This window comes from Muntiacus reevesi, chromosome 2 (genome assembly GCF_963930625.1).
Source record: "Muntiacus reevesi chromosome 2, mMunRee1.1, whole genome shotgun sequence".
Classification (NCBI taxonomy): domain Eukaryota; kingdom Metazoa; phylum Chordata; class Mammalia; order Artiodactyla; family Cervidae; genus Muntiacus; species Muntiacus reevesi.
The window spans coordinates 218915474-218931261 of record NC_089250.1 but is presented as its reverse complement, the minus strand read 5'-3'; the positions used below and the strand labels follow the sequence as shown (position 1 = coordinate 218931261).

Sequence of the window (15788 nt, the reverse complement as noted above, 5' to 3'; positions counted from 1 at the left end):
CAGAGCACTGGTTCTGCCAGCCACGTACCTTGGGCACTAACCCCGGCCTCTGCCAGCACCAGCCAGCTCCACACCAGGGTGTGGGTACCAGCGATACAGCCAGTCACTTCCCCATGCCCCTCCTGCCCCCGAAGGAGGATGAAGCCCTGCTCCTTGCCTCGGCTCATTTCAGAGTGGCCTGACACTGGCGGGAAGAAGCAGGGAGGCCTGGCTACTTCTGAGGGCTCTAATCAATATAGAGACTTTTTTTAAGGTGTAAGAGGAAACACATCTTCCAACAAGATTTCTGAGAGTACGTGCCTATTTTAGGGATCTGTGTTGAACAAGCCAGCCTCTCCATAATTACTTTTTTTTTTTCCCTGAGTCTCTACTACGTGCTGGGTTCTGTGCAAGGGTGTGAATAATGAACCATTACCAGGACCATTCCCCTTCCACAGGTAAATAAACCAAGGGCGTAACCAAATATTCAAGGGCATAACCAAATGTGGCCAGGGAGACACGGCGAACTCATGTCCAAATCAGGACTGGTTCCCAGGCCTGGATGACTCCAGAGCTGGGGCTCCCTCTACTCCTCTGGGCTGCCTCCCTGTAAATTAAAACTTAGTCGACTTTAAATATACACTTACAATAGACCCTCATCTTCTGTAGCGTGAGCCACCCCACCCTGAGACGCTGCCTCATGTGCAGCTGCATCTTTGTTTGACCGTGCAGGGAAGGTGTTTTTGGCTGAAGGGCTCTCTGTTTCATCTAACAACGGCTATGACTGAGACTCTCTGTAGACGCCCCGTAATAAACACGAAACCCAGTCTCACATGTACTTTTTTCCTCTTAAATGATGGCGCCTAAACGCTCTAGTGGCCAGAAGCAAGACTTGTCGACCACTGGCTGAACATCATCTGAAAATGAAATCCATCTCTCCCCACTATGTCGAAATTGTTTAACAAGAACTCAGGGGCCCCGTACTGATGAAAGACTGCATCTGCACTGAGTCTCCCGTGGCTGGGAGTGGTGGTTTGGAGCTCTCCATCTAAGCTTGACTTTGCACTCTTTAAAACTCAGCAGTAAATCATAGTCCTCGTTATGCAAAGGTTACAATGGATGCAAAGTTTGAAATATTCAGTTCAAGACTGGGTGAAAAAACCAACATACGCAAACGAAGACAAGGAGACGGTGATCAAAGACAATGAATAACAGGCAAGATTAATAAGTCAATGCAAAAATTTCAGAATGAGAAATGAAATGGAAAAACTTAGAGGAGAAAAACCAATCACAAGTTTTAGGCATTCTGGAGAGAGAGGAAACTCAGAATATTTTAGCAACCGATTATGTCTATGAGAGGGATGAATAATTTATTATCTGATAAAGAACCTTTCCTGAGCCTGTGACAGGGAAGGGCAAAGAGGCAGCTGAAGTTCAACAGTAAATACACTGTGCACCACTTGAAATCTAAGTCTGGGAAGAGCTTCCTTGGGGAGGGGAGACTCAGCAACTGGGTTTCAGAACGCCACCAGTGAGGCTCTCTTTGCTGGAGAACCACAGGGACCCTCACATCATGGACAGAGAAACCAAGCCCGTGAAACAGGCCCGTCCTCCACCACAGCACGCACCAGTCATTCTGGACTGGGTAATAAGAAGGGCTTTGGGGTCGGGAGACACGGCTTCACACCTTGGATCCACCATGTAGCTCCCAGCTGTGTGAGCTTGAACAAAGTCCTCCCCCCTCTCCCAGCCTCTACAGCCTCATCTGCAAGATGGGTTTCACACATACACAAATACTTCACTGCTAAGTGCCAATAAGCAGGGTGCCGAGGACAGAGGCAGCTATGAATACCCAATCCCACCTGCAGCTGATGATAAGGAGATGACATTTGTAAACAGAAATGTCCCGAGGTAGAACCTTTCTGCCTGTGTGTGTGTGTGTCTGCTAAAGTCAGACACAACTGAGTGACGAGGCACACAGTGATTAAAGAGAGTGGCTCATACAGTTCCTGCTGGCATGCAGACTTGTTTACACCATACTTAATCTACTGAAAATCCAATACTATACATAAAAACAACTTTTAAAGTAAAGAAATGAGGAACAAATCTAGCAGCTGATGTCGGATGAACTCTTCCCAACAGTCTGTAACTATTAAAAAGATTAAGAGTTTTTATATTTCTGTTTAGCTAGAGATCACTCACAACAATGGGGAAGAGATTTACACTCTGCAATGCACTGAGTAATGATCACTTTTTCCAAGCCAAGTTGCCTGACTAGACAGACATCAAGCTTGTATGTTAGCCACCCCACATGTCTCCCCTCAACATATACACATCTCGTGAAAGAAGGCCTTTGGTCTATAAAGGCAAATTATTGGATTTAAGCTTCTTCTATCACAGGAGAGTGGGGGAAATGCCTACAAATACTAAAACACACAGGATCATGAAGTCACTGAGCCGATTAGAGAGAGTCTAGAAGTAGCTAGATTTCTCCAGCGGTTCTTAGAAGTGGAAACAATGTTTTACATGGGATCCTCCCCACCTCACTCCTTACTACTGCCTCATGAAAACAGGTTGTCAGCATCCATTAAAAGCACAGCAAACTGTCTAACACGTAGGCTGGCACCAAGCATTCCATATCTGACAATGACAGTGAAATCACTATTTTTCGATGCTTATCAATAAGGCTGCAGTATGAGATAATACTGTCAGCTTTCCACACAACTTCACTCCAACTAAATAAACAGACCGAGTACCAACTCTATTGAAAACTAGAATAATTATGATACTTCAGTCCCCCCCAGCATCAAACTGCGTGGCAACACCCAGCTGAGCACGCACGCTCTCCCCGACACGTGCACATTCCATTAGCTCCAACTAATAAATCTTTTCTCTGAGCCCTCATCTCCCGGCTTTCTCAATAACTGTTCTGATATAAACCACTGCATGTTGTTCCTGATGACTGATCCCTTAACAATATTCCCTAAATATATGCAAAGTGTGTTTCTCTGTAAATACAATAGAAAAAGCAATCACATCAATAATTAAGATGGCTTTTCAAATGACAGTTGAGTGCTAATATGAGCTCCACTGGAAAATACTCATCAACAAACTAAATACACATCTATTAAAACGTAGGAGTCCAGACATATGAAGACAGAAAAAATTCATTGCAACTCCACTGGAGTCAGGCTGATAAACACACTCCCTACAGCTCCTCTTTCAGTCACTTGGAGAGGTTAAGAAAAGTAAACATTCCTTTGTACTTTCATGTATGAATAAGAAATTATTTTATTATTATTACTAGCAGCAGCAGCTAACTAACATTTAACTGAATACTTAAGCCCAGCGATCCCACTTCAGGGCATATATCCAGAGAAAACAATAACTCAACAAGCTACACGCACCCCAGTGTTCACTGCAGCGCTATTTACAACAGCCAAGACATGGAAGAAATCTGAATGTCCATCAGCAGAGGACTGGATGAAGAAGACGTAGTACTTAAAATACAATGGAAAATGGAGAGAATAGCATGGAAACACTACCACATGTAAAATGACAGCCAGTGGGAATTTGCCGTATGACTCAGGGAGCTCAAACCAGGGCTCTGAGACCAACCTAGGAGGGGTGGGATGGGGTGGGAGGTGGGTGGGACAGGACATGTGTATACCCAGGGCCGATTCATGCTGATGTACGGCAGAAACCTACACAACACTGTAAAGCAATTATCCTTCAATTAAAAATAAATAAATCTAAACAAAGAAGAATGGTCACTGCGGCAGAGTTGAGAGCCAACTTTGGATGAAAATGTGAGAGACTGAACTTCACGAGAGCATCACTTGGAAGACCACACAAATAAATGACGGCCTCAACACATGATGGAGTGTCACACAACAGTTACAAGCAACAAGGTACATCTATGCACTGAGAATAAAAGACTTCCTCTAGTATTAAGTGGGAAAAAAGTACAAAGTACATAACAGCATGTGTTTTGCCTAGTATACACAACCTTTTCTGGAAGAACATACAGGAAATAGTTAATGATATTTACCCCCAAGAGAAGAATGCAAGAGACTTTCATTTTCATCATATACACTTTATGAAGATTCAAACCATATGCACATATGACCATTCATTCTCTATACATCTCTAAAGATTACTCTATACCACCTAGTAGAGGTTAACACATTTTTCTAACTCTGGAGTTAGAAAGATGCTAAGATAACTGGGGAAAAAATGGGCCCTGTTTTTTAATTTAACTCAAAATAATGAATCCAGTGAGATCAGGACAAGGGTTCATTTGAAATATACTAAGTTTGAAATCCTGCTTGAAAAAGCAGAAATAAATCTCCAATTTCTTGACTTCCATAACTGCTCAGCCCAGAAGGCCGGACGTTCTCTTAAACAGACCATGGTCTATTTCTTCAGATGGCAAGAAATCTTCCACGGTGTTCAGAGGATGAAGACAATCTTGGCAAGGACTATTCAGCCCTCTCCACGCCCCGCTCCAGCCACCTGCCTCCCCCACCCCAGAGCTACCGCACAGATCACGCCCTCAGTCCAGTTTGATCCTTCTCCCCTTTCCCCCCGATCCTTCCTGAGATCTGAGCTCAGTCACCTCTTTCTCGGGGACTCCAAATGCCCCCTGCCTCTCTGGCATCCTTCACCATTTTGGAATACCACTTCACCTCATTTCAAGTTTACACTGGTGTTTACCTATCTTTGTCTTGAGCTGTCTTCCACCCTCAGCTGAAAGCTCTACAGAGACAGTGGCAACACCTGTTTTTCCTTAACACTAGACACCCAGTACCTATGACAGTGGGGCACTTCACAGGCATGGGGATGAATGAGGTCTGTATGTCACTTCAGAGCCCGGTGATCATGTTAAAAAAACAAAACAAAACAAAAAACCCACTCAGTTGTGTCACTCTGACTCAAAGCCTCTCATGCCACAGTGACTCTGAGCCCCTCGGCAACCCCCTTCCCCTCCCCCGGCCTCCAGGCACACGAGCGTGCCCACCAAGCCTGGAAGCCTCCAGGCACATGTCCACCGCCAAGCATCTCCCCTGACATTTGCATGGCTTACTTCGCTATTTCATCAGGGCCTGGGTCAAACGTCATAGCTTTAGAGGGGTCTCTGCTGACCACCCAAGCTGAAATAGACCACGCTGTCCACTCCTGATCCCTCACTCTGCTTCACTGGCCTGCACTGCATTTATAACAACCTGACATCATGTTAAACTTTAATTATCCCTTTATGGTTGGTTTCTCCTACCTAGAAGCTCATGAGGGCAGGTATTTTGTTTTATTTGATGCTATATCCTTAACCCCAAGAGCACCAACTGCCCTCAATACATGTTTGTGCACACAAGCATATCAACACCCACATCTGCACAGAGAAAAGCAAAGAGGAAAAACCGAGACAGGGTTAAAGTCTGCCCCTTTATCATTCTGAAAACCGCACATAACCTCTTAGTCACACTCACGGGCGTCAACCACATTCTGTTTTTCTTAATAAACGAGCTAAATGAGTAAACATTCTGGAACCTCTGACTAATAAAGCAGATGACATTGACAGAGAACCATAAACAAACTATAAACGGCTTGCCTGTCCTTTCATTCATAAAATAAACAAAGAGAATATGACTTTAAAAACAAAGAAAACATTATTCCAAGAGCAATAAACTTTATGAACTGTACTAAAACCTTCAAGTGTTTATCCCGGCATGTGTATTTGACAATTAAAAAGAAAAATGTAAGCGCTCACTTACCCATTCTCCTAAAATGCGGGACACAGCTTCATTGGCTCTCGTCATGTTCCTGCAGGCCAGGATCACGTGTGCACCATGAAGGGCGAAAGATTTGGCAGTTTCAAACCCTATGGTTTAAAGGAAAGTCCACATTAGGAAACACAAATGCAAAAGCACCAAATCATGATGCTAAATGGCCTCTGCTGAGCACCTTATGCATTACTCTGGTGGATCTCAATCAGACAGGATTTGCCCCCAGAAGAAATCTGCAACTATCTTGAGACATTTTCAGTAGTCAGAAAATGACTGACTTTACTGTAGGGGGAGGTGGGAAGGGGGTGTGCTACTGGTATCTAGCCTGTAAAGGCCAGGCATGCTACAGAATATCCAATATGGCACAGGACAGCCCCACAGCAAAGAATCATTTGGTTCAAATGTCTACAGCGTTGAGGTTGAGAAAACTTGTCCCAGGAACACAGCGATTACAAAGATGAAGGCCACACCACAGAAGAGCTTGTGGCATGGCCAGCCTTTGAACCACTGCTTCACAACAACCAGACTCTGTGCTCAATACAAAGGGTAAGGATATACAAAGACTGAGACATGGTCACTGTCCTCAAAGAGTTCACAGTCTAACAAGAGAAAACAAACCTGGAAAGTAAAACAAACATCTGCTAATAAGTTCCTGATAGTGTGCCCTGGACTATTTTAAATGTTTCCAGCGCTTCTGCTTCCAGCAATGGCAACTCGGTTTCCTAGACCCACACTCTCGCTGAGAACAATTAGAAAGCTGGACAAAACAACACATACACACTCACACACACACACACACACCCCTCTTTGAGGGCATCAGAGGAACAGTATGATTGAGAATTTGGGGGGCTAACATCTGGAGAGGTTGAAAGGCCAAGAGAGGTGAGCCAGGGTTTGGTGCTTCTATACCCAGTGAGAATACCCTTCAAAAATAAAGGGAAACAAGATTTTTAAGCAAACAAAAGCTGAGAGAATATATCCTCAGCATGTCTACAATACAGGAAATACTAAAGGATACTCTTCAGATAGGAGGGAAAGGACCCTAGATAGAAATCTGGAGTTGCAGAAAATGACAGAGCAATATAAAGGGTAAAAAGATGAAAAACTCTAAATGATAATAGTAATAGTTTGTAAATTTACCATACCTAGTGAACATTACTATATTGACAATAATGACATAGAACCCAGGAGGTAAGTACTTGAGATTCAAGTATTCTAAGACCCCTGCACTGCCCAGAAAGTGCTAATTTATATGAGAATCTAAGTGAGTCAAAAACACAGGATGTTATCTTTACAATTACCACTGAAATAACAGTAAAATAATACAAATTTAACCAGTTAAGGGAAGGGGAAGTAGAATAATTTTTAAAAAGAAAAAAGACAAGAAAAAGAAGAAAAATGGAATATAAAAAAGTTACACAGAAAGTCAATAATAAAGTAATATATTTGACCCCAAATATATCTGTAATCCCAGTAAAGTGAACTGAAAACTGCAATAACACAAAGACTGTCAGACTGAATAGAACATATATATATACACACACAATAGGCTCCTTACAAAAGTGTGTATGTTTTGTTTTATATCCTTAAATATAAGGATGAAATATTAAAAGAATGGAAAAAGACATACCATGTAAAGATGAACCAAAAGAAGTATAAGAGAAAAACCTGAATATTTCATAATTTTAAGTTCTAATCCATGAGGAATATGTGACAATTCTAAATTTATATACATAACACACATATGTCAGAATTAAGAGGAGAAATACACAAATTCATAATCAGAGTGAAAGATTTTATGTATCAGTAAGATAAAAATAGGTCAATAAACAGGAACTAATAGATTTCTGACTTTAACTGATAAACCGGTAAATATTAAATCACTGATAAACAGTGATAATATTAAAGACTGAACACAACAGCAAAACGCACACTCAAGGACTTAACGGATATTTACCAAAACTGAACATGTGCAGGGCAACAGTCTCAAGTTCCAAACAAACATTAAAACTGTAAAAGATGCCCTTTGACAACAGTAGAATAAAATCAGAAACCAATAAAAGAGCCTAGAAAGTTCCCATCTGGAAACTAAGCAACACATTGCTAAACAAAAAATTATGACTCAAAAATTTCACAATGAAAGTCAGAAAATAAACTAAATGATTATAAAACTCCTACATATCAAAACTTACAGAACATAGCTAAAGCCATGGCAAAAGGACAATCTGTAACCATAAATACATATTGGAAGAAAATATGAGTTCTATTAAGCATCTATTAGAGGAAATTTTAAATCAGCTGATTACCTAAAGAAAGTAGAAGGAAGATAATAAAAATAAAACAAACATAAAATACAGAGGAACAAAAAACCCGAAAGTCATTGCCTTGGGGAAAACACAAATAAAATTGACGAAGGGCCAGAGAGACAGACGACAGAGGAAGCACACACACCAGAGCAGACACGTGAGCGAGCAAGGGAGCACGCAGACGGCAGGCATCACGTGTGAAGAGAGGACGCCAGCCAGAGGCTACAGAGCCTAAAGTGACCTGGGGAAGTATAATTAACATTAAGGTATCGGTGAAAAAGACACCACTTAAAAACTGCTGCAAGGAGAGAGAAAACAACTGAAAAAACCTGGATTTTTTAAAAGACAATTCTTTTGAAAACTCTGGATCCATTTGCCTTGAATAATAAAGTCTACCAAACATGTACGAAAATAAAAATGCCAATCTCACATAAGTTCTTCCACGTAATAAAGAAAAATTCAACTATTTTATGAGGCTTGAACTCATTGGTCATTAGGGAAACGCAAATTAAAGATACAGTAAGATGATAACACATATCTACTGCTACAATGGCTAAAACTTTTACAAATTAAAAAATAAATAATGACCCCACCAAGTGTTGGCAAGGATGTGGAGCACCTAGAACTCTTATACACGACTGACATGAAAAGAGAAAGGAAGGGAGGGGAAAGAAGGGGAGGAATCTAATTTCAGAGATTGACTATCACCCCACTACTCTAAAGTGTAAAATACCACACCTTGTAAACTGTGTGGAAAATCACACAGAATATGTCACGGCAAAGAAATCAATTCTACTGGAGAAGGCAGCAATGTAATTCAGCCAAAGCCACGTCAGATGATCAGAGATTAGCGTTTCCAAGATAACGTTTGTATGTAGGAACAGTCAGAGGCCGTTATCTTACTGAGACTGCCACGAGTCTCAGTAAGAGACTCAGTAGGAAAGAGGCGGGCACGGTAGCCCATTTAAACCACCGCCACGGACCTAGTCTGCATGGAGGCCAGACTACTCACATAAACCCGCTCTCAAGGTAAGCCAGCATAGCACAGCGGAAAACTCAGGAGTCTGACACGTCTGTGTTGACCCAGCTCTAGCTATTTATAAGCTATCAGACATCAGGCTGTGCCTTTAGCCCATCAGAAACTCAGTCATCCTTTATTAATAAAATGGGGAGTGAACAGTAAATGCACACTAGGAGTCTAATCTTAACCATAGTCAGTGCGAAAACAAATGTTAATGACCGACCCTTTCCAAAATCCACTTCAGCGGGAAGTCTGGAGCTTTCTCTCTGATTTGTATGAACTTGCAAATATAGCACAGCCATCATGACTGAAAAAAACTCTCTCCGAGCTCTGCTCCCAACAGCAACAGATGAGTTAACTAGTTTCAACACCAACTAGAACTTAAAGAAATTAGCTAGGGACTTCCCTGCTGGTCCGCTGGCTAAGACTCCATGCTCCCAAGGCAGGGGGCCTGGGCTCAATCCTGGTCAGGGAACTAGATCCCATGTGCCGCTACCAAGACCCAGCACAGTCAAGTAAATAAGTAAATACTTAAAAGAGAAAGAAATTAGCCACAAGATCTACCACTCCATTTGTCTAAGTACTGGCTTAAGAACACACTTGACCACCATTTATGCCAAGCTCTACAGCCCAAAATATAGTCATTTCCCATTGTATCAGTCCTGGATGTTCATTGGAAGGACTGATGGTGAAGCTGAAACTCCAATACTTTGGCCACCCGGTGCAAAGAGCTGACTCACTGGAAAAGACCCTGATGCTGGGAAAGATCGAAGGTGGGAGAAGGGGACGACAGAGGATGAGATGGTTGGATGGCATCACCGACTCAGTGGACATGGGTTTGGGTGGACTCCCGGAGTTGGTGATGGACAGGGAGCCCTGGCGTGCTGCAGTTCATGGGGTCGAAAAGAGTCGGACACTGAAATGAACGACTGAACTGAACTGAAGGACAACCTCCTATATTTGAATCTGAGGTCAAAATACACACAAACAATTTCAAATCTTAGATATCATACATCTCAATCTGCTTGCCTCCTCTTTGGTGCATGTATGAAAAGGTGCTCAAACCCACATCTTTGAGGCAAGAAACAATAACCTGAAATTCACTTATTTGGATCCATGACACCAATTTCACCCCTTGTCACCACTGAGCAAAAGGTACCCAGATCACAAGGGAAAGCAAGAGAAGTAAAACACCAGGTTTCATAGCCCAGCCATTTCAGAGCTGCATGGGCACAAGCGTGGGACAGTCCACCTGACTGACATGCCGCACCCCTCGGGTTAATGACACGCTGACGGCCACAGGGAGGCTGTGTCAAGCGGCCAAGAAAGACTTTACTTGCAATTGCAGGACCTTTCACACACCCCGAGCTTGTTGGAAAGGATGGACTCTGTGTCCCTGTGAAGTCTCCAGGTCAGAGCAATCCAAAGAGATATTTTACATCACTTTTTCACCCAAGAGTATAAAAAAGTTGGCTTCCCTGGTGGCTCAGCAGTAAGAGTCTGCCTGCCAATCAGGACACACGAGTTCGATCCCTGGGTCAGGAAGATCTCTTGAAGATGGAAATGGCAACCCACTCCAGTACCTTTACTTGGGATATCCCATGGACGGAGGAAACTGGTGGATTACAGTTCATGGGGTCACAGAGAGTCAGATACGACTTAGCGATTAAACAACATAAAATAAAAAAAAAATTACATGGTGATTGGGGGAAGATAGTGGAGGCAATGCTTCAGCACTCATTAGCAAAATTAATTAATTGATGCATTTATTTATTTATTTATTTGGCTATGCCATGGCTTAGATGTAGCATGGGAACTCTGTGGCTAAGACTGCATGCTCCCAATGAACGGGGCCTGGGTTCAATCCCTGCTCAAGGAACTAGATCCCAAGAGTTCGCATACCACAGCAAACTTTTTTTTTTTAATGAATTGAGGAAGCATCAACACTCAACGCAGGGCCAAGCAGGTCCTAGGGCTCTATTTATCTAGTTTACCTTAGAATCAGTGCCTTTTCCATCTCTGTGTCTCATAGGACTAAGGCCCAGTAGGGTTCAATAAACACCTGCCAAAGAGACGAATGTCCTTACAGGTTGGCTAACAGGCTACAATTCTGAACTGTTTGAAAACAATCCAAGTTGTGAAAACACGGATGGCCCTCAAACTTCCTTTTAGACCACAAATAAATACTGAAATCCTGCAAAAATACCAATCATGCCAGTTTTGAATGATACTATCTAGAAATCGGGAGGGTGGGGGTTGCAGGTTTGGTGGGGGGGGGGGGGGGCCCAGCATGCCCTTATTCTATCAAAATTTATTTTCCCAAACATGCCATCTCCCGTGACAAAATAAACAGTGGCAGATGACTTCTTATTACCAAAAACAGCACATCTGATGCTGAGGCAGCAACAGGCTGTGGTCACCAGTCTGCATCCTCTCTCCTTCAGATGACTCCTGACTGTAGTTATGGTTGGGCTATCTGTCCCTGCGTCATGTGAAATTACACTCTTCCATCTATCTTCCTTTATCTAAGTCATGTGTTACACATCACAAGTCTACTTTTAAAAGCGGCAACGTACAATTCCATCTTCTTATCCTGTGCAACTGCCTTGGAAGCAAAAACAAAGCAGAGATATTTCAAAAGACGATGGTTTAGGAAGGACAATAACACTTTTATAGTAAACCATATCTCTTGCGTGTGGAGTTTTATAAAATTAAAAAAAAAAAGTTTAATAATGCTACCTACTGCTCAAGTCCAGGAAAAGCCCATGAGAATAGCATCCCTCACTCCGGTAATACCAAAGCTGATGACCAGTTTAATTAGCAAAATGTAGTAGTGCTAAGCCAATTCTGCCCAGCGCCAAAGTTTGTGCAAAATAATGAAGGCAATTGCTTACTAAATTTAATAACCTGATTCATCTTATAAAAAATTAACTTTATGACAATGTTTAAATTGAACCAGCTTAAACTGCGTGGAGGTGGCAAGAGTGTGTCCAGAGGAATATTTAAAGCTAATAATATCAAGAAACTAACAGAAGATGTTTTAAAACAATGGGCAGCCTTGGTTTTCTAGCACTTGTTATGTCTGATCCAATTGGGAAAAATCAAGTCACCGCGGGGGTTTCATATCCCCCTGACCTAGGTTTCAAGCTTTGCATACAAACATTAAAGGACCAGAAAAAGGGAAAACATACTTCAAAGATATGAAATGCCTGCTTATCTTACACGAGGTTTCCTTGTCTAGAATTGAGGTTACAAACTGGTGACGGTGGAGTAAATCAAGCCCATGGACTTGCTTCCTCTGGCCCACGTTTTGCCTCCCTTCATTGCCGTTTCTCTGTCCTGCCCTCTCTTCCATCCTTCTATGCTCCCTTCCTTCCTAATATGAATCACTTGCTGGCATTAAAAAATCAGGGCAATTATATCAATATATCCAACGGCAGATGTCCAGGTTCTCTGTAAAAGCTTACAATCAAACCACGCTGGGCCCCCATTCCACTTGGTGATTAGCAGGCCCAGGAGCCACAGTGGGCTAGACACGGGGTTCAGGCTCCCCTGTTTCCCATGGTCACCCCGGAAGGCTGGCATCACCTGCCAGACCACGGCAGACATCAGATGCTCAAACACACATCGTACGGGGAAGAGCCCTGCTAGAGACAGAGGCTCAAGCCTGATCGCGACACTGCCTCAGTCAGAACCTTCACATGTGATCTGCCAAATCTCAAAGAAGGCTTCACCCTGAGTTGCTTGAGAAGCTGTTTAAGGTCTGTTAAACCCCACTCCATCAAGCGCAAGAAGGATGTTGGCGACACCTTCAGACGGGCAGCAGCGCTCGGCTCTGCACAGGCAGACGCGATGGCACCAACCCAGAGTTTGGGTGTGTGGTGCCAAACCTTTACTCAGCTGCCCTGCCTTCCCCTAGAGTCCCTGAGTGGTCACAGGAATGCTGGACCCAAAACTACACTGGGACCAAGGAGCATAAAAACGAACTAATCAAGCCAAAAATAAAAGATTGAGTGCAGGGCAAAACGAGATCAAAGACTGGTGAGAATTCAGGAGTAGAGTAGCACTATGAATTACTGCCGATGCTGCTGCTACTAGTGTCTAATCCATTGAAGATACCTCTGGGGACCTCCCTGACTGTCCAGTACCTAAGAGTCTGTGCTCCCACAAGGGGGCCTGAGTTCAATTTCTGGTCAGGGAGCTAAATCCCACATGCCTCAGCTAAAGATCTGATACAGCCGAATAAATGAATTAAAAAAAAAAAAGACACCTCTGGTTGTCATGCAAAAGATGGGCTACTTGAGGATACTGAAGCCTTGTAACCAGTCAGAAGGGATGAGGTACCTCCTTATGCTCAACAGCCAAGGGCAAAATGAGAAAACCATCGGGAAGCAAAAACTGTACAAAGCCTGAATCTAAGTCTAAGGCAGGATCCAGGGTTGGAGAACAGTTTACCCAGGCAGGGAACACGGCCGGGGCGGCGGGGGGGTGGGGATGGAGGCTTGGGGGCCGGGGCTGGGGGGGACAGAGCAGGAGCCACAGACAGGGAGGCTCGCCAGCAGGTAGGGGAGACAGAGACGGAGCTGCAGATTCCCCAAGCATAGAGAGCCCCAGGCTGGGAAGCCAGGCCCACAGACACGGACAGAGCTCCCGCTCAAGTCGGGCCACAGACAAGGCCCTTTTCTTCCTCCAGTGCTATGAAGCTTCCTTCCGGTTTGAGTTTTTTAATTTTCTCCATATTGTGGATTTACTTGGGCAGTGTCCCCATTTACTGTAAATTATGGTTTTAATTATCATTTTTATTAAGATGCCCAAAGGAGCTTGGGGCTTACAACACCAGTAATTTCTAATGGGTTGTTATTATTAATTTATAATTGTGAAGCGCTGAGACAAATGTTACTTTTAACGGTACACAATTAAAAGGCCAGAGAGATGATGATTCCTCTCCTCTGCACCGTTCCCCACCCTCCCATCCTAGAACACACCAGGACAGTGATGTGGAGGAACCAATCAACAAGTTACAGAATCTTCCAGCACAAGCCAGCTCCCTCCCTGGAGAGCAACGGTCATGTACAGAGCAAAACGAAGAGCCTCATGTCTTTCATCCTGACCTGGATTTGGGGACAATTCAAATTTGGGACAATGCTAGCATCAAGAAACCACTAGCTTTAAGGATGTGGGTTTCACCTACATTCTCCTAAATGTCCAAGGACCATATTTCCTCACTGATCTGATGACTGTTAATGAAGCTATGACGGTATGACACTGACCATGCTGCTGAAATCTAGTGCTCCCAGGACATTTCCCATCGAGTTCGACATGCAGTCACTACAGCTCTGAGATCAATACCACAAATGCAGTGAACAGATAACCCTGAGAGTTTCGAACACGTGCTCGCTAAATACTAACCACACTCTCCAACTCTTAAGACATTATAACACTACAGCCATCTCTCCAGAAGCAGTTAAGTGACAGCATGCCCTGCTTTTATATGCGTGCATTCTACACTGCTACAGACAAGGACCACAGGTGACTCTTCCACACCCCTCACAGGAGGTCCTAAATATAAATATTTACCAAAGAACAATGCCAAATCAAGCGGTGAGAACAGAGAAGCAGGAAATGGCTGGTTCGCTTGGAGCATGTTTCTGAATCGTCAACAGGCTGTGTTTACACACGGTAGTGTTTTGTAAAGTTGTATTATCAATTCCACCTGACTGCCCGAGATCCCTCAAGAGGCAAGACTGACCCCAGGCTGCCTACCAGGGCTGCCACTGAGCTGGTTGAATAAGTTCTCACCTGACCTGCCAGGAACAGTTCAGATCCCAGTGTGTTACGAATCACAGTGAGAAAAGCACCCAGAGATTACAATTAACATGGTCCTCAGCAGCCCAACGAAGACGGGTTCTATAAGGACAGCTACATCAAACAGCATCCGTGTCAGTGAGGATGCAGGACAAACAAGCAACCTCACAGGTCGACAGGGGAGGGGGCTTGGAAAGGAATACAGAATGGCTCACCATCTTTGGAGGTGACTGGACTATATCCAACTGTTCATGGACAAGCCTTTTTGCCCAATTATTTCATAACCAGAAATGCAGCCAATAAATGTCCTTGCCCACATGAGCTAGAATGTGAGAGGAGTATTTAACAAGCCTTGTTTTACAACCGCCAACAACTTGGAATCCACCTAAATATCCATCAATTAGGCAAAATAAATTACATAGCACACACAGAAAAGAACAGGGTGAAGGGAGGAGGAGAAACCAGGAAACATGCCCATGTTCTGTAAGAAAAAAAAAAATCAAGGTACAGATTAGCAGGTATGTATGGGCCCACTGGTTGAAGCCAAAATAGGGAATGTTCGTGCTCAGATGTGTGATAACATTGATTATTTCAGCAAAAGAACTATTACCGGTCAGAGGTGAGGAAGACTTGTTTTCCACATGATTAACATCTATGCTACTTCTGTTTTTAGCACATGTGTATAGAGCCTGTTAGGATAAGGAACAAAAGACTGGATGGTATCTCGTGGATCATTGCTAAGTCTTCATAAACTTTGATATAGAGAAATCAGCACCAGGGAGAAAGGAAAAACGATTCTTGTTCCAAATGATGCACTCTCTGGGCACCCTGATACCCAGAGAAGACTGCAGACAGAGGTGTGGAGAGGGTGGCCTGGGGGTGATCTCATGCTGG

The 15788-nt window shown here is 43.4% G+C and overlaps 1 protein-coding gene across 6 annotated transcripts in view; it reads right to left on the bottom strand.

The window, feature by feature from the left end:
• The window catches only part of WWOX (WW domain containing oxidoreductase), an 883821-nt gene that overhangs the window by 827731 nt on the left and 40302 nt on the right, over nucleotides 1-15788 (bottom strand). For all 6 annotated transcript variants that reach the window (XM_065925072.1, XM_065925068.1, XM_065925069.1 and 3 more), the window contains exon 5: nucleotides 5751-5857. In XM_065925072.1, the coding sequence (XP_065781144.1) occupies nucleotides 5751-5857 (107 nt within the window). The remainder of the gene's footprint in view (nucleotides 1-5750; nucleotides 5858-15788) is intronic.